Source organism: Protopterus annectens, chromosome 2.part2 (genome assembly GCF_019279795.1).
Source record: "Protopterus annectens isolate FY-2018-M chromosome 2.part2, PAN1.0, whole genome shotgun sequence".
In the NCBI taxonomy this organism is placed as follows: domain Eukaryota; kingdom Metazoa; phylum Chordata; order Ceratodontiformes; family Protopteridae; genus Protopterus; species Protopterus annectens.
Window position 1 is genome coordinate 938,945,512 of NC_056730.1, and position 19,560 is coordinate 938,965,071.

General features: G+C 42.2%; 1 protein-coding gene across 2 annotated transcripts in view; it reads left to right on the forward strand.

The window, feature by feature from the left end:
- Nucleotides 1-19,560, forward strand: part of XRCC4 (X-ray repair cross complementing 4) — a 3,243,137-nt gene that overhangs the window by 1,767,482 nt on the left and 1,456,095 nt on the right. For both annotated transcript variants that reach the window (XM_044064256.1, XM_044064257.1), the window contains exons 5-6: nucleotides 18,232-18,384; nucleotides 18,614-18,747. In XM_044064256.1, the coding sequence (XP_043920191.1) occupies nucleotides 18,232-18,384; nucleotides 18,614-18,747 (287 nt within the window). The remainder of the gene's footprint in view (nucleotides 1-18,231; nucleotides 18,385-18,613; nucleotides 18,748-19,560) is intronic.

The following is a 19,560-nucleotide window of genomic DNA, read 5'->3' on the forward strand; positions in this document are numbered from 1 at the left end:
TTCAGGTCTGGAGGCTAGCTATGTGGTATAAAGTGACTCTTCAGGCAGTCTGCATTCCCTCAGGGCACAAGCTAGTGGCAGACTCTTTGAGCAAGTCCAGTACTCAAACTCTCAAATGGATGCTTCAAAGAAATGTGTTCCTGGACATTATCCATTGGTGGGGTATTCCTCAGGTAGATCTTTTTGCCTCCCCTCTGAACTTCCTCTATTCTGTTCGAGTCCTAGGTCCTCTGGCTTGGAAAGTGGATGCCCTGTCTTTTCCTTGTAGGGATATGTTTCTATACACTTTCTCTCCCTTCCTCTGTTATCATGAGTTCTGGATATAATCAGGCAGGACTCTCCCAAAATCTTGCTGGTGACTCCGTTTTGATCCAGACAGCATTGGTTCCTCCTCCTTTCTCACTTGGTCAGGGGCAGTCACCACAATAACCTCACCGGGTAGATGATTTTACACAAGACAAAGACTCCCTTCCATCCTCAGTTGTCCACTCTTCAAGTGACACTTTGAGTGATAGGGTTTTGATTCCTTTTTAGCACATCTTGTCTGAGGGCTTTCTTCAGATTTTGCATGAGGCCAGGAAATCATACGTCCCAATTAAAAATATTTTCTGTCTGGTACTTCTCTCGCCATCAAGATCTTCTGTCAGTGGAGGTTTCCTTGGCTCTCTCTTATTTGTGTTATCTGTTCCATGCTGGGTTGGCATATTCTTCAGTGAAAGCTCACCTGTCAGCATTTTCTACTTTTCTTCCTTTGAATCCACCTCTGGTCTCTAGATTTGAAGTGAAGCAATTCCTTAAAGACATCCTTCATTTCAGGCCTCCTAGAAAGCCAATTCCGCATTCTTGGGACCTCAGTTTTGTACTTGTAAAACTGATCCAGGCTTCTTTTGAACCTGTTTCCTTGTAACATTGCACTTGAAAGACTGTTCTGCTTTTGCTCTTACTTCAGCCAAGAGGGTATCTGAACTTCAGGCTGTCATGGCCATTCCTCCTTTTTTAGTTTTCCATAGAGACAGGATGTCTCTTCTTACTAATGCTTCTTTTATGCCCAAGCTGGTCAATGAGTTGTCTCTTAGTCAGTCTATTCATCTTCCATCATTTTTCATTCTCCACAGTCTGCCAATGAAAAGATTCTTCACACCTTGGATATGCATAGACAGCTTAGGTGTTATTTAGATAAAAACTAAAGATCTGTTGTTGTCAGTCTTTACATAATCCTTGACTGTGGGGCTCGGTTCCAAGACTCGGAACCTACCTGGCCGTTTTTCATTTCGTTCCTGTCAAAACACTCGAGCTAGGCTCTACTCATAATGCTCCTCACTAAATTACCTCAGATCTCGTGTGCCGCCTAGTCGTGTCAGACGTGTCCAACCTGTCTCTCAAGCTTTGGCATTATAGCATTGTAAGTTTCTAACCTTTTTGTCTTACTCTCCATTTTTCCTATAAATCTTTTATATTTGTTATATTCTCCATTGTTTCTACCTGCTCCTTTCTTATTTTAGTGTGTGTGTGAGTGCTTTCTCCCTTACCTCATTTTCTGCCATTAGGTAGTCTAACTGTAACGTACTATTGTTACTTGATTTAAACAGACACAAAACAGCTTACACAGCAAATCTAAATTGTATCCAAAGGCACAGGACCCGAGGCTAAAGTTGAAAACACAAATTTTAATAAAGCACGATACACCAATAAATCCATGCCACTATTGTTACTTCCTTTTTCTGCTTCCTTTATCTGAGGGTAATCTTTCTTAACATCATTGGTAATTTTTTCCCCTTTTCCTGTCCTTTTCAAAAACAAAACAGAGAGACTCTATCTCTTTCTCTTTCCTCTGCGTGCATGTGTTAGAGTGCATTAGGCCTTTATTTTGGTGCATGTGTTAGTATGTTAGGCCTTTATTTTATTACCATGGCTGATAAATCTGTTAAGGGCACCTCTGGGCTTAAGAGGTGCCAAAAATGCAACAGAAAAATGTCCAAGTCAGATGGGCATATGTTCTGTGTATATTGTTTATTTTTAAGTGCTGTCCATCTCCAGGAAAATTGTGTTATTTGCCCTGGTTTCTCTACCAGAACCTTGACTGAGAGGAGAAACAAACTTATTTTAAAGGGACTCCTGAAGAGTGATTTTGAAGAGGCGATATCTGGTTCCAAGACTGAAGCCAGCTCTTCCTCTTCTTCATCATCCAAAACTAAAAAATTACCACATTCCATTCCGACATGTTCCTCGGAACCGCCTGCTAAATTGACCAAATCACCTATGGCGTTGACTGCATCTTTGGCACCAGTAGGTGAAGATGATTCAACTTCAAGAGAAACTTTGGTGGAGTCATCTGGAGCTTCAATACCAGTTGAATAGTCAGTATCAAAACAGCCTCATGTTATTTCCTTACCAAGGACCTTTTATTCTCCATTAGTGGACCCATTTGCTGACTGTCAACCCAGTTCTTTTTTGGAACCGAGACCACGTAAGTCCCCATCAGCATGCTTAATTCAGTCTACTAAGAGCCTTTCCAAGTCAGATATCATGAGGCTGGTCAATCAGCTCCTAATGGCGAGGAGATTGACTCCATCCTTGATTCCCAGCCAACTTTGCTCAGGAGCCGGTCCTTCCTCGGCACCCACTTACATTCCTCCTCCAACTCCAGCCGAGTGTTTGGAGCCCCTGGTACTGACTTTGCCTGCTTCGACTGCCTCAGTGCCAGTTAGATTGCCTTCTCTGGCACCGATAATTGCCTTCAGCTCTTCTCGTTTGTCAGAACTGGAGACCTCCTGCGGTTGAGGCTTCATTGTTGGTTCCAAGGGGCCGGGTTTGACTTTGATCCTTTTGGAGCCCTCCGTGTCCCTTGGGACCTCAGCATTCATAAGCTCGACCTTGGCTTCTGCTTTGGAGATGGCTTCTTCGGTGCAGGGTGGGTCCATGGTTCTGAAGGAGTCTATTTCGGTTTCAGGCTCTCATCCCTCTATTGGGAGGGGGGGGGCCTGCTTTTTGAATCATGGAGAAGGTTTTGTCCATTGTGGACTCACAGTTTTTTCCATCCCTGTCAGGACAAGTATGTTGCCCGACCCCTTGACCTGAGCTTCCACCAGCCTCATCCCTGGGACAGAGGGCGCAAAAGCCTCAGGAGTGATCCACCATGGTTATTTCTTCTTCAGATGCCTCTCTGGAGCATTCCACCGAACAGGTACCAATGAAGAAAAAGTTCTAGAGGAAGCACATGGACTCCCTGGCGGAGTCTTTCACAGAAGATACTGATTTCAGTGAAGGGGAAGGTTCTCCTAGGTCGCCCCCTGATGATGTTTCCTTCAGGGACATCCTAGAAATTCTGAAGCAGAGGGGTGGCTAGACTTCCCGTCAACCTTCCTCAGAGGAATTGGTATAACTAGAGGCCTTTCATGCGTAGCCCTCTAACTCTTGGATCTCTCCACCTGCTGATGAGCTTATTAAACTGATTGCTCAGTGGGCCTGGAAAATTCTTGACTCCATCGAGCCGATTCACAAAAGACCTGACCGGATTCTCTCTGTCTGCAAGGATGAGCAACATTGGGCCAAGAGTATTCCTGTAGATGCCATGGTGATAGCGGCAGCCACCATAAAGGAACTTGCAGAAGAAAGTCCTACTGTCCCTCCTCTTATCCCTATCTCTGTATTCTTTTAGGCCCTATACCTGTATTCTGTCTCTTACAGGCTTTTGAGGGGAGATCTATGCCTGGCATATAGGACATTGTCAGACACCACTCTGATGGACCTCCTGCATACCCACAAAACAAACAGGACAAGAATTACCCATTCTAAAGACTTAATTTGTGCCTGTGATATAAATAGGACCTGCTGGAGAGAGAGGCATGTATCCCAGAGACTACCCCTACTATTGAACAGGCTCCCCGTCCATGTGAAGCAGAGTTCCTCCCTAACTCAGTTCAAGTGCAACTTGGACAATTGGATGGGAAACCAGAATTTAATCACTGGTTTGGCACCTATGTCTTTAATGGTCACAGGTAAACTGTAAATGGTTCATCTCCCAGGCCCATGCTTACACTTATCAAGGGTATCGGAACTTATCAGAGATTTGGGATGCATGGCTATGCTTAAAAAGGCCCCTGTGGTCGTTAGCCTAGTATGAATCTAACAAGGAGTCTAAGACTATGGATAGGTTTGGGAAGCATGTATACGCTTCACCGACCTTCACTGTCTGGTCCTTGAATTATATGGCACACTTCCCTAGGTTGGAGAGAGATCTGATGAAAGAGCTTTCAGACACTTTCACAGATGCAGTAGTTGAAAGGGTCTGAGATAAGGTTACCTCTCAGCTCGCCACCCTTGAATTGATTTCCAATTTGTCCATTAGGTTAATTGCTCATACAGCTGAAGGGATGACAAGAGCAACAGGTCAGGAGTAGCCATCGGGAGACATGCCTGGATGCACTTGTGTGACTTTGTGGAGCCATTTAAATCTTCTTTTGTCGACGCTTTGTTTGGTGGAGCATCCCTGTTTGGGCCTAAGGTTAAATACACATTAGCCAGATGTGAGAAAGATGGGAAGATGTTTTCTGCTTTGGGCATGCACTACTCCACTCCTCAACAGCCCTACTCTAGGAACCAGAGAAGTGGGAGGCTATGGTTCAAAAAGACCCAAGAGCCATTCCAGGACACACATGGCAAGGACATCTCCTGGAGCAGAGGGGGAAGTAATAATGGAAGATACCATTCTAGAGGCAGAAATGTTTCATAGTAGTAGACTGGATACACCACCACAGACGACTTCCTTAAAACACTCAAAACTCTTTAATAAAAACAAAGCAAAACAGGACCAAAAACGACAACTGCAAAGGTTAAAGTGGATTAGCACATTTGCCTTCTTCAGATCCTCAATCAAAGTCACCAATCAGTTGCTTTAAATACAAAAACTGACCAATCACAATAAAATAAAACCTCTTCTGGTCAAAACCAATGGAAATACATCTTTCATCAGCTAATCAAACACAAAAGTGAACATAGGAGCCCCAATCGGTGACCATCCAATCAGGGAAGATTGCTAGCTTAATGGACCAATCAGTTAATATACTCAACACTATACCAGTATGAAGAGATGAGCACTAAAACCATCTACTTGAGTACTGGCGTTAGAGAATTCTATAAAAAGCACTTTCAACAGAAATTCTATCCATGTATAACAGCTAAAAATGAGAGTCTCATAAGAAAATATAACCTTTTGAAAGTGTAATCATATTTGTTCCTGTAACAGAATATAGATGCATTTTTTTGTCTTAGTATTACTGTATAGCACATTATTACATTATGTTAAAACCCACTCTTTCGGCTTACTAATGCAATAAAGCCTTCATCAGTTCTATGGCAAGAACTAAAATCATATACATAGGTACATAAGTAAAAATGGCTAACTAGCTAGATACAAGAAACACACAACTATCTAACCATAAACATTATCTAACTAAAACACTATAAACATAAATATATATATATCTAATAATAGCTAATATGTATTAGTGTGTATAACAACTAAGTTATTTATAGCTCAGAAAAAAATTATTATTGTTTAGATAACATTTTTATTTTATTTACCGCTCAGAAAAAAAAAGATTGTTTGGCAGCTTATGTAAATTTAACACGCTCTTAATAGAGCAGTAGTAAAGGCCTGGTTTTCTGAATGCATTCAACTTCAACTGCCAGCATAATTATTTTTTCTCCAAAACACCATTGACATCCCCTTCAAAGGCATTCATCTCAACACAGTCCAGAATGTCTGGAGTGTTCTAATAAATGTCTGGATTAGGTATTCATCTGGTATTTACATCTGATGTCAGAAAGATGGCCTGAGATCCCCCTTTTTAGTTTATTCATCATCTTGCCCACATAAAATACCAGAGATTTATGACCAGCTACCTTTGCTTTATTAACAATGTATTCATAGTCTGGCAAGGTGAGGAATCTAAACTCACTGAATTTATCCATTGCATCAGTAACTCCACCTTCATTAGAACCATGACAATGAGTTCATTGAATATTTAAATAACTGATCTGAAATTGTTGTCTTCATTTAGTCTTCAACCTGTGGGTGTAGGCATCGACAGCGGTGCTGAGCCGGCCATATCCAAGCAACGGTGCCAAGACTGAGCTCCTCCCCTACCCATAATGCCCCTCTCTCCTTCACTACCTCAGATCTCATTTGCTGGTATTAGATCAACAGCGGTCGACTGAGCACCTCAGTGTTTGAGCATTTTTCTAGGCAGTTTAGCCTTGTTACAGGTGCTGTTTGTTCTTTTTCTGTAGACTTCCTTCTTTGCCCTACCCTCGTGTTCTTTGCTTAGTAAAAAAAAAAAAAAAATCCTTTTGGGCTGTTAGGTTCCCCTTTCTAACCTGCCTTTTTAATCTTCCTGGATATGGCTGAAAAATCTGATGAAGAGAAAGCTGCAGGCTTTAAAAAGTGTACTGGGTCTGAACACAAGCCTCCCCCTTCAAATGCCAACAGCCAGTGTGTCGTATGTTTAGGCCCCACTTACCTGGAGTCTGAGTGCTCCCCTTGTGCGTGTTTCAGTGCCCGTATGATCATGGACAGAAGGAATAAACTTATTTTAAAGGACGTGTTACCTTGTTCAGCTTCTGTGGTTGGCGCAGATGGGGTAGAGGGTCTCTGTTCCGGCAGTGTCGAGCACCTTGGTGCCAATGCTTTCTGCACTAATTCCCCACTCTCCATCAGCGTTCAACATGGTGGAGAGGGTTCTATTGACCTCTACGTCGAGATCCTCGGTGCCACCCCCTCCAGATCCTTTCTTTCCTCAGCCAGAATCTGAGCTCAGCTTCTCCAGTCCTCCACTTCAGGGACAGCCCACCCCGACCCTCCAGGGTACCCTTCCTGTAGAGCCTCAGGCTTCTGGTTCTTCCCCGGAATCCCCCCCCCCCCCCGATGAAGTCCACCGGAAGTATGTGTGCAAGACGGAGGCACCTTGATTCCACTCCAGAGTCGGTCATCGAAGACACCGACTGGGAGGAAGGGAAGGACTGTCCAAGATCTCCACCTGACGATGTTTTGTTTGGAGACATCATGGAAATTCTGCGACAGACAGGTGGCTGGTCCTCCCAAAAGTCCAATGCAGATGAGTTTGTGTTCCTGGAGACATTCAGAGCAGGCCCATCTACCTTATGGGTGACCCCCTCCTGTGGTCCCCTTGGTTGACCTTATTGCCCACAGGGCATGGAAGGAACTAAACATGGTGGAACGAGTACATAAGCACCCTGATAAAGTGTCAAGCTCCCCTCCAGATAGAATGTTCTGGCAGAAGAGTGCCCCTGTTGATGCCTTGGTATTTGCAGCTGCCACCAAAAAGGAGCTCACCCAAGAAAGCACCTCTGTTCATCGGCCCGACAGGGAGTCAAGACAGGTTGGGGAAGCATGTTTACACAGCAGCGACCTTCTCTTTGAGGGTGCTGAATTATACAGCACATGTTACCAGGCTGTAGAGACCATTCATCGAGGAAGTATTTGCGTCTACTCCAGAGTCCATGTCTGCCGAGGAGAAGAAGGTTTTCTCCTCCAGACTGACTACTCTTAAGGCCATCTCTAACACCTCTATTAGGCTGCTTTACTATGCTACAGAAGGCGCATCTAGAGCAGCCAGTACAGGCATCGCTATTAGGCGTCACACCTGAATGAGGCTCTGTATCTTCTCAGAGTGCTTTAAGGTGTCCTTCACAAATGCCCCATTTGACGGGTCAAACTTTTTTGGCCCATCCATGAAGGAGAGACTGATCCAGTACGAGAAGGACAGCAAGACCCTGTCTGCCATCGGGATCTGCTTCTCTACTCCTCAGCGATCCTATTCCCGGTATCAAAGAGGTAGTAAGAAGCTGTGGTACTGGAAATTTGGGTCTTTCCAGGATGCATTGGCAAACTCTTCCCCCAGAGGTAGATCAGGGAATGATACCTTCAGATGCCCTAGAGGCAGATGGGGTCCAAGGGACCAATGGTCTCGGGACTCTCATCTGGACAGACCTTTCCTGTGACCCTGAAGTGTTGCCGAACTGCTTCACCCTGGAGGCAGTCAGGGTTTACTTTTCCTTATACCAGTCTAGGAAGCCATCACGACAGATCGATGGGTACTGAGGATAATATCCAGGGGTTATTCGATCCCATTCATCCCCCAAGACCCCTGATAATTCTCCTGGATGTTCCACCCACTCATAGGGAGGCAGCCATTCTGGAAATCTCCAAGCTGCTTATCGAGCGAGTCATCCAGCCCATCTTCCCAGAGCTACTTGGATCAGGTGTCTACTCAAGGTTCTTTTTGGTGCCCAAAAAGATGGGGGGGGGCACAGACCTATATTGGACTTGACCCATCTAAGCAAATTTGTAGTCAAGAAGACATTCCAGATGGTTACCATTCAGTTTATCCTTCCCTATCTGCAGAAGGGTTTCTGGATATGCTCAGTGGACCTCCAAGATACATATTACCACATAAAGATGGACAAACGCCACAGGAGGTTCCTACACTTCCGGTCAGGAGCCAGGCATTTCCAGTTCAGGGTACTCCCCTTTAGTCTCACCACAGCCCCCCAGGGTGTTCACCAGAATGGTAGCAGTACGCATCTCAGGCTACAAGGAATACAGGTTTTTCCCTACCGGTATGACTGGCTTCTAGTTACACCCACCAGGCATCAGCTTCTCCTAGCCAGAGACCAACTTTCTCCAGTCAGGCTCGACCTTGGGCATCATGATAAACTTTCCAAAATCCAAGTTGGAACCTTTCCATTCTCTGGACTTTATGGGGGTACGGCTACACACTTCTCTGTGCAAGGTCTTACTTTACTCCCTTCAGGTCCAAGTTCATGTTATTCTCGAAGCTTCTCTTCTGTCAGCAGCTCAGATTCTTCAAGCCCTAGGGTCCATGGCAGCAACCATCATTATTATACCCCTGGCAAGACTGCACATGAGTATCTTTCAGTGGATCTTAGCCATACAGTGGTCTTTTCTGGACAAACTTCTCTCATATCCCATTCACTTGTTCAAAACCTGCAAATCGTCCCTTCTGTGGTGGTTAGATTCCCAGAACTTGACAAGAGGTCACCCTTTCTTGGCTCCCGGTCATGTAGCCACAGTCACCACGGATGCCTCCTGGCTTGGTTGGGGTGGCCATTGGCTGGGATGGACTGTTCAAGGGATATGGTCAATATTATAGACCAGCTTAAACATCAAAGTTCTGGAGATGAGGGCAGTGCTTCTGGTGCTGCAGGCACTTTATTCTTTCCTCCTCTGAGGAACGATTATAATACAGATGGACAACATGGCAGCAGTCCAGTATATCAACAAGCAGGAAGGAACCAAATCATATCCCCTGTGTCGAGAGGCCATGAGATTGTGGGAATGGACAATTTCCTCCGACCACTTCCTTGTCGCAATGTATATTCCGGGGAGTTCCAACATCTTGGTGGACAAACTCAGCAGGACCATATTGTCTCTTCACAAGTGGTGTCTGAAACAGTCAGTAGCGGACATGATTTTCCAGGAATGGGGTCCACCTTGCTGCAATCTCTTCACCTCTCTTTCCAATGCCAAGTGCAGCAAGTTCTTTGCCCTGATTCCCCCCCCCAAAGGAGGACTTCCCAGAGATGCTGTAATTCATGCTTGGCCCCAGTTCTGCTGTATGCTTACCCTCCTTTTCCTCTTATGTCGAAATGTCTTCAGAAGGCAAAAAAGGTCGTGGTGCTGAGTGATCCTCATTGCTCCTTTCTGGCCTCATCAGGTCTGGTTCCTTCTCTTTTGGTCTCATAGTGTCGTCCCTCCCTGGATTCTGTATCCTTGTCTAGATCTGATATCCAATCCAGAGGGTGAGTATTATCCATATCTGGAGTCAGAAGCTCACAACTTGGATTCTGCAGTTCCAATGATGGCTAGAATTCCCAGGCTTTCCTCTCCGTTCACAAGTGATCTATCAAATGGATCTTCATTTGGGTATCACATCCTTTTACTGCCTCGATTCCTTCGGTCTTAAGAGTTTCTGGCCTGTATCTTTAACCATAGAACCAATTCCTCAACAATTGAAGTCCAACTTGCTGCCTTTTCCCATTACCATGTAGGACTTAAGTATTCATCTTTAGTTGCTTCTAGGTTATTCAAAGCCTTTTTGAAAGGTACATTCCTTTTATGGCCACCAATTAAGTATCTCACTCCCTCTTGGGACCTAACATTTGTGCTACAAGCGTTGGTGTCCTCATCCTTTGAACCCTCAGCTAGGGTGGCTCTACAGTATCTGTATTGAAAGACTGCTTTATTAGTGGCTCTGACCTCATCTAAGTGAGTTTCGGAGTTATAAGCCCTTTGCACTCAGCCTCCATACCTTATTTCCATAAGGACTGTGTCTCTCTTAGGCCAAACCACTCCTTCATGCCCAAGTTCGCTTCTGAAGCAAACATTAATCAGGTCATTCACCTTCCCATTTTCTTTTTGGAGCTCAGAACAAAGGGGAATATCAGTTGCATATGCTTGACATTGATAGGCAGCTCTGTTTCTACCTAGATAGAATCAAAACTTTCAGAAAGTCCAATCAGTTGTTTGTCTCATATTCTAAAACCAGATTGGGATCTCCTGTCTCCAAAGTAACTATTGCCAGTTGGATTGCTAAATGCATCACATTTATTTATGACAAGTATGGTGTTTCTATTTCTTCCTCAGTAAAAGCACATTCTGCCAGAGCCATCTCTACATGATCAGTGTTTTCATCTAGAGTACCAGTGGATGAGATATGTGCTGCGGCTACATGAGTTAGGTATCACACCTTCATATCCCACTACAAGTTGGATGTTTTATCCTGGAGCAGAGCTTCACTTGGTTCTGCCATGCTCCAAAATATTCTTCTTAAGGCTTCCCGAGGTACAAGTAGCTGGGGACTCTGTCCCACAGGTTGAAGACCAAATGAAGACAAAAATTTCAGATAAAGAAGTTATGTACTCTCCATAACGTTCCATCTGAATTGTTGCTCTTCATTTGTTTCCAACTTTCCCTCCCTCCTTCCTCCTTCCTTAGTCAATTGATCTGGCAGAGGAAGCCTCCCACCCTTTCTCTCTGTCATCTCCCCTTTGGGTGGGATGTCTGGTAGTAGTGCTGTCTTTGTGTTATCTTGAGCAGGTGCTTGGCTTTCAGGCAAACTCTATCTGAGGTAGTGAGGGAGAGAGGGGCATTATGGGTAGGGGAGGAGATCAGTTTCCACGCCGTAGCTTGGATATGACCAGCTCGCATTGATGTCGGTGCCAATACCCATAGGTTGAAGACAAATGAATAGCAACAATTCAGATGGAACATTATGGTGAGTACATAACATCTTTTTCAAACCATCACATAATTCCTGATTCCACTTACTTTAAGTAACAGACACATGTAATACAAATAGTCATAAATCAATGATTAATCTATTTAATTGAAAACCTTGTGGTAACACATCTAATATCAATTTTATTTATTTTACAGAAGTTGCTATTGTTATTTTTCCTTTGCTTTCTCCCTCTTTTTTTTCTTTTACAACTTAGCTGTTTTTAACTTAAAAACACTTGTTATATTTAAGTTGTTGTTTAAACCTGGAGATTTACAGGCATTCATCCCAAATTGCCATTTTAATTGTAAAGTTTCACAAATATTTTGCCAGTCACCTCCTCTCTCATCAGGAATTACCCTCGCAGTTATCAAAAGCTTAAAACATTTCAAAGCAGTATAATTTTGTGCATGCATACATAAATCAGTGACTATATTTTTATTCTGAATGCTATGATGATGTTGGTAAATACAAATACATACTCTGACTCTTTTCAGCCTTGCCCACATAAAAGGCAGGACAACTGTTACAGCATGCCAAGAAAATCACCATTTTTATCCCACAGTTGTAATCTTTTCTACTCTTTGGTATTTTACTAATAACATAGTTTCCTACTTGATTCACATTAATGTATGGGCAGTGTGTACATCAACCACATTTTTCTGTGGTTGTTAAACCCACCAGCCAAACATATTCCTTTTGGTTGAACTTGCTCGTACTCACATATTTTTAATTTAAATTGCTAAATATTTTATATGCCAGTTTAGGTTGTTCCCCTACAGTAGTACCTGGTATATTAAAAGCTTTAAAAACATATCAGTGTCTGTTTATAATATTCTTCAACCAATGTGAATCCAGTGTGTAATTTGTTGCCATAACATTGTTAAATTTACCCAAATCTTTGGTATTTGTATTTTCACCATTACATCTATCACCTGCCTATTCATCAGTTTTGTTCTTATTCAAAATAGCGGATAGTTGGTTTTCCTTATCTGTATAATTTGGCTTGAATTAGAAAGGCCCCCCTGGGTTGTTATTCTAGTAACAGTCTACGAATCTATAAGACATAGTCTTCAATAAACTATCAGGATTTCCCTTCTCACCTATCATATTTCGCATAAAATCAATTTCGTTAAGAAAAATGTTTTCTTCAGACATAACCCTAGAAGCTCTAAATGCCCTTCATCTAAACCTAAGGAGGGTGGCCTAATGGTTAAGGCATTTGCCTTACAAACACAAGGTGCAGGGTTTGAGTCTCACAAGGGATAATTGGCTAGGCTTGCAATGACTCGCAAGGGCAGTTAACCTAGTACAAACCTATGAACCTATGACAACTTTTGTAATGCAGATAGGAATTACTAAAGGTTGGTTTGGGGTAAATTTTTTACTGAAAACAAGTTAGTCCTTATACAAGTTGTTTGTCTTTCGGCTTTTCCCAGTAAGGGGTCGCCACAGTGGAACTCCGGTCCGCTAATGATTGGCAGTAGATTTTGTTTATGAAACGCGGAGGTGCCAGCTCGACGCTCATCCTTCAACGAAGCCACGCCCATTTACGCACGCATGTCTTTCGAACGCTACCCAACCACGGGGAGGACATGCAGACTCCACGCAGAAGGCACTCCCAAGCCCAGCCGAGAATCGAACAGGAGAACCACTTGCTGTGAGGTAACAAGTCCTTATACAAGTAAACATCTAAAAAAAATTATACCTCATCAGAAATTAAATGGGTAAAAGTTAAGAATTCAATAGTTTGGTTAATATACCTAATGCATTCATTCACTTCTTCATTATTCCCATTCAGTAAAATAAATATATCATCTAAAATGCAGGTTACATTTTCCATTTTGCTTTAAAAGAACTGGTAAAGCCAAGAGGTCAAGGAGGTCTACAAAACTAGAGACTGTGGGTCCCTGAAGACTCATCTTTGGAGGAAGTCAGAGACTGCTTATCTCTCCAGTGGCTATAAAATACCCTTCCCCTATCAGCCTCAGCCAGTTCCAAACATTCCACCCTATCTCACCAAATAAAAGGAGGAAAAAAAGAGAGGTCATTACTCTCTTACATCCAGGAAGCCATGCCAGACCAGAGTGGGGCTGCAATCTATTAGAGATTCTTTTCAGTTCCAAAGAAGAACAAGGACCTCAGGCTGATCCTAGATTTCTGCAGGCTAAATTTATACATTAAGAAAATATTAATAAGAGGTAATTCAGAATGGTCAAAGTGCAAGCAGTTTTGCCTTGCCTAAAGTCAAATGATTGGATATGCTTGATTGAACCCCAGGATGCCCTCCTCCGCATCAGGATTATTAAAGCATCCAGACATTTTCTGTATTTCTAGCTGAGAGTTAATGATATTAATTTCAGAGACCTACCCTTCAGTCTGACCCCCCCCCAGTGTTTACAAAATGCTTGGCAGTAGTTGTAGCTCACCTGAGATTCAAAAGGATTTGACATTCCCATAGTTATTGTCTTATCACTGCTATCACCAGACAATCTGTTGTAATTTCCAGAGAGTACTCACTACAATTATGCCTATCCTCAGGTATTTCTGTATACTACAAGTCAAATCTTCAGTCGACTCAGTTCATACTCTTCATAGGCTGCCATCTGGAAACAAACTGTATTGTCAGTCTTCCTTCCAACAGAGTTCAGTCTGTCAGACCCATGACCATCAAGTACCTGTTTGCACAACACATTCCCACCAGCCTCAGTGTTACTCAGAGTTCTGAGATTAATGGCTTCAACTACAATCATGGTCATTCATGCACATTTTTACGTGGTAATATTGCAGTGGATGCTCAGTCTTCAGTGTTCTCAAGTCTCAGATCACCCCTCAACCTCAGTACAAATATCCCAACTGTGCAGACATCATCTGAAGTGGTGGTTAACATCTGCAACAGTTGCTATAGGAAGAACCTTTGTTTTTCCATCACCATCAGCACTGGTCACCATGGACACCTCCTCTCTGGGGTGGGGAAAAATGGTCCAAGGAACTTTGGCTTACAGACCAATCTTCACATAAATATCCCGGGGATGAGGTTAGTTATCCTCAAGTTGCAGGGGGTTCAGAACCTCCTACTTCTGTGAGTGATCTCCATTCAAACAAACAGTATGTCTATCTTATTGTATATAAACAAGCAAGGAGGAAACAAATCCTACAACCTTTGTAGAGAGGCCATGAGAATTCGACAAGGGGTGATTGCTTTGCACTACTTTCTGACTGCAACCTACACTCGGTTCAGTTCCACAGCAGGTCAGCAAATCTTCAGCTTTTGGGGCCAGCCTTTCTGCAACTTTTGTGTACCCCCACCTAACTCCTTTTACAGCAGCTACTTTGCTTAGATCCCTCCCTAGGAGTAGTCACCAAGAGATGCTTCAGCCTCTTAATAGGCACTCTGGACATCTGTACACCTTTCCCTCCTGTTCCTCTTATCACCGTTTTTTTTTTTTTTTGCTTACAGAAAGCAGCAGCATGCAAAGCCATAGTGATCCTCATTGCCTGATTTTTGCCCAGGCAAAACTGGTTTCCCTTACTCAGACTTCACATACTGAAGTGCCCATAGATCCTTACCTAGACTTAAAGAGCTTCAGGCTGAAAGCATGGTTTCTCCAGTTTCATTCATTGCTGGCCAGGTACCCTTACTTATTCCAGAATGTGGTTTCCATTTTGTCAACTTCACAAAAAGAATCCATGCATAAAGTTTGCAAAGGTAAATGGAAATATTTGTCACTATGTGCTGTTGAACAAGTATAGACCAATGTTCCGCTTGTATTCTGGTGGTCTTGCATCTGTTAGAAGATTTATTTGAGGCTGGCTATAGTTACTCTGTGATTCAAGTACAACTGGCATCCATTTACAGTTTCTTAATGGTTTTCATAGCCATCCTCTTACATCTCACAATCTCTGAAAGGCCTTCTTCCCTTTTTGAAAGGAATATTCCTCCTGTATCATCCAGAAAAGGAACCTGACCCCACCCCCAGGACATCAACTCTGATTTTAAATCTCTAACGAGAGCTCCTTTTGAGCCAGCTTCTTCTGCGGATACAGAATTTCTGTCTTTGTAGCCATCATGTCAGCCAGGAGAATTTCAGAATTACAGGTTTCATGTTCCACTCCTCCATACTTGTTTTTTTTTTTTTCACAAGGACAGAGTATCTCTTAAGAACCAACCCATCCCCTATTTTAAAAATTGCTTCAGAGACAAATATAAGCTAGTGGCAGTCCATCCATTTATTTTTATTTATTTATTTTACATTTGTTGACTGGGATACTCTGACTGGATACATGTCCATTTTCAGCGGAGGCCTGGGGAGAAAAGCTTCAAGGTACAAACAAAAATATCACATAATTCTTGTTAAACAAAGTTTACAGGCTCTGTTTAGATATACAAGTAATACAATCACTCAAGGATTAAGATTACACAAAGTTAAAAGACCTAAAAAATGCCAAACAGTTAAATTACAAATGAATAATATTAGAACACAAACATAGGAAGAGGGCTAATCAGGCTTGGAACAAGGACATTGCCAGTGCGATTTAAAATATTGTTTGAGACTTGTCTTGAATTGACTTAGGGTGGGTTCTAGAGTAATGTCAGCAGGAAGTGAGTTACAGGTTTTGCCAACATAGTTGGCAAACAGAGTCACCAGTTGAATTGTTGATTTTGGCAGTTTGAACTAGCAATCTGTTAGAGGAGCAGAGTGGTCTGAGGGTGCTATAGGGATTGATAATATTCTTAAGTGCAGGTGTGCTTTCTGGCTGGTTGTGTGCCACTAAAAGCTGGTTATACTGAAATAGGTGCGGCAGTTCTAACCACCCTAGATAGTTTAGGTTTTTACAGTGGTGTGTCCTGTATGGCATGCCAGTGGCAAATCTGGCAATGTGATTATAACAGCTAAAAAGTTTAATAAGTTCAGTTTTGCTTAAGTTGGTGAATAAAGGGGAAGCATAAATAAGAGTTGAGAGTAGATGAGAATGTGCAATGGCAATTTTAGCAGGTGGAGTTAGAAAAGGTTTGATCTTATAGAGTGAGCCAAGTTTTTTTATTGATGGTTTTGATAGTCAGATTGACATGCATATCGAATTTGAGGTTATTGTCTACAATAACACCTAGAAGTTTCGTGTAGGTGTCTGGGGAGATGATGGTACCATTATTACATTTTATGGAGAAGGATGATACAGAGGACCTGCAAGCAGGGGAAAACAGTAGCAGCTTTGTTTTCTTGAGATTTAAGATCAAGCGACGATCAGATAACCAATTTTGAACTGTATTAAAAGTGTTCTGAGATAATGTCTGTAGATCAGACTGGGAGGTAGCAGAGCAAATCAAAGTGAAGTCATCTGCATATTGAATGCAGTCTGCATCTGTGATGACAGTGTAGAGGTCATTAATAAATATGGAAAACAAGAGAGGTCCTAGTATAGAATCCTGGGGAACTCCCAAGGTGTTGGGTAGGAGGTTAGATAGTTTGTTTTGCCATAGGATGGCCTGTTGTCTACTGCTCAGATAGGATTGGAACCACTGGAGAGCTTGAGTATCTAAGCACATTGTCTTTAGAGTGTGAATTAGCAGTTGGTGATCAATGATATCGAAAGATTTGGAGAGATCCAAAAAAGAGGGCAGAGGATAATTTGTTATCATTACGGTTATTGTTTATGGCATTAGAGAAGGCAAGGAGGGCTGCAGTGGTACTATGATGTGGCCTGAATCCTTGCTGAGAGTTGGCCAGTAGATTGGTCTGAATCAGATAGTGCAGCAGTTGACTATGGATGCATTTTTTCCATGATTTTAGCCAGCAGTGGCAGTATAATTATGGGTCGTAAATTAGACAGTTCAGTGGAGCTGCCTCCTTTGTGGAGTGGTATGACATGGGATATTTTCCAGATGGAGGGGACGGAAGCTTCTGCTATGGTTCGATTGATTAGACTGGAGATGGGATATGCTATGGCATCTGCAGCTTTTTGCAGATACTCACCAGGGAGAAGATCAGCTGATAGGGTAGTTGGTTTTAGTTTTTTTACTAGATTGCGAATGAAAGATGTATCAACTGGTTGAAAACTAAAGGAGAGCTGAGTACTGGGAGTGGTGATCTTTGAGCTGGGACGGCTTGGAGGTAGCTGACTAGTGAGGGACTGAATAGTCTTAGTGAAGAAACTATTAAAGGTATTTGCACCATCCTCCGGTAGTTTATCAATAGAGGCTGCTGGGGTTGGAGCGGTGGTTTGTCCCGGGTGCAACACTTTATTTATACCTGCCCAAAACTTGAGGGTTAGTTTGATTTTTCTGCTGTAGTTGACAATAGTAATTTTTTTTATCTAGTAAAATGGATTTTTTAGTTTCACTCCTTAGCTGCCAATATCTGCTTTGATCTGGGGGGGGGCTGTTTTCTTCGTGATCCTCTTCAGTAGGAGAGAGTATCCTCTGCACACACCAGATGTACTTAAGCAACTCAGATTTTGCCTCTGCAGGACTAGAATGATGAGGAACAGCACTTATTTGTTCATATCATTTGTCTCAAACAAGCTGGGAGATGAGGGTGACTGACAATTTGGGAAGGTCTTTCTTATCAAGTGGTCTTAACACCTGCCATCCCTAATCCTACTGTTACAAAGGATGTGGGCCTGCTGTTTCTTAGCCGCTATTACAGTAATTAAATATGTTTTTTTTTATGCTTTAATGTTTTGTACAGACAGTTTGTTCCTGTTCACAGAGTTTTAAGCAGCATTACATATTACACTGGTTATCCCCATTTCTTTACTTTATTGTCTTAATTTAGTTTGTTGACTATGGAAATTTGTGAGACTGAAGGTACTTTCTATTGATATGACTTACTGAGGAATGCAAACATTTTATCAGTTTTGAGGATGATGGCTGATATAATAAATATGCTAATGCTGTTTTATCACTTAGGTTAGAGAAATGTGTGGCTGAGAAAGAACAACTGGAACAAGAACTGTTTACACGCTTTGTCCTGGTACTGAATGAGAAGAAAGCTAAGATACGAAGTTTGCAGGAGAAATTAAAAGAAGTCGAAGCTACTGCTGAATCTGCAAAACATCACAGGTGCTCCATTTCTGCAGTTTTCAACACTTTCTTGAAACATGTTGTTTAGCATTTTTATCTGTCATTTCCTAAACACAGTTTATATGAAGAAAAAAAGACAGAATGTAACATGCATGACAGAATTCCAGGCAAAACGGTGTGCATTTCTTTGGAAAATCATGTTAGTTACATTAAAGGTAGATTCCTGTTAGTCATACTGCTGATGATCAATAATGTTGTGTTCTTTCAGGGATAAATTATCTACTGTTCGAAGTTCTCCAACAGCAGAAGAAGCTGACTATGATGCCAGTACTGATGACGAAAACAGCAATGTTCAGAGCAGCATTTCTCAAGTGTCAGTGTCATATAGGGGTAACAGCAAAGGTACTGGCTTTGTCACAAATATTATTTATTTTATTTTATTTTATTTTATGCATTAACAAGGAATTGCTGCAAATGAGCAATTTGTATCTGCTGGAAGTGACCTTGAAGCCTTCTGCCTGCAGATCTACAGCAAAGATTAGAAGCAGGGGCATATTAGAGTTCATTTGTTATTATATTTGGAAGCATTCCTTAGGTATCGAATATGTCTTTCAGGTTTGGAAGGGCTGGGGATGGGAGCTTATTGTTAGAACTAATACTGCCCAGTGTTTATACTGTTGCTGTTATAGTGAGGGAACTCCTGGGATTTGTTACTTAGTGTCTGATATGGTTCAGCATATGGAGGGTGGGCCATTACCAAATCATAAAACAGTAAATCCTTGATTTTAGTTTAAAGGTAACTAAAGTTTATGGTAGTGCCAGTGTGTATGAGGCAAAATAACTGAAGCTATTTGGCAGGACCATGAAACCACTAATTTATATATGTATTTATTAATAAAATAAAAAATATATATTTATGCATATGTGTTTGTTTGTTGACCTGAGTAGTAGACAGCTGCACTGTGGAACCAGTTCAGACATAGCCCAGTGGTTACAGCAGATGTGGAGGAGTACAGTGAAACAGTGAACCAGAACCATAGCTAAAAATAAAATAGGGCATTGAAAAGGCAAAAATCTTCAAAATAAAGTTGGGCAACACAGTAAAAAGGAACAGGGTTTCTGGGAAAAAAGCCTAACATTAAAAAGTAAAGTTTACACTTACAAATTATGATATTTGGAAAGAAGGAATGACATGTTGGGAAAAGCTTGGGGTCC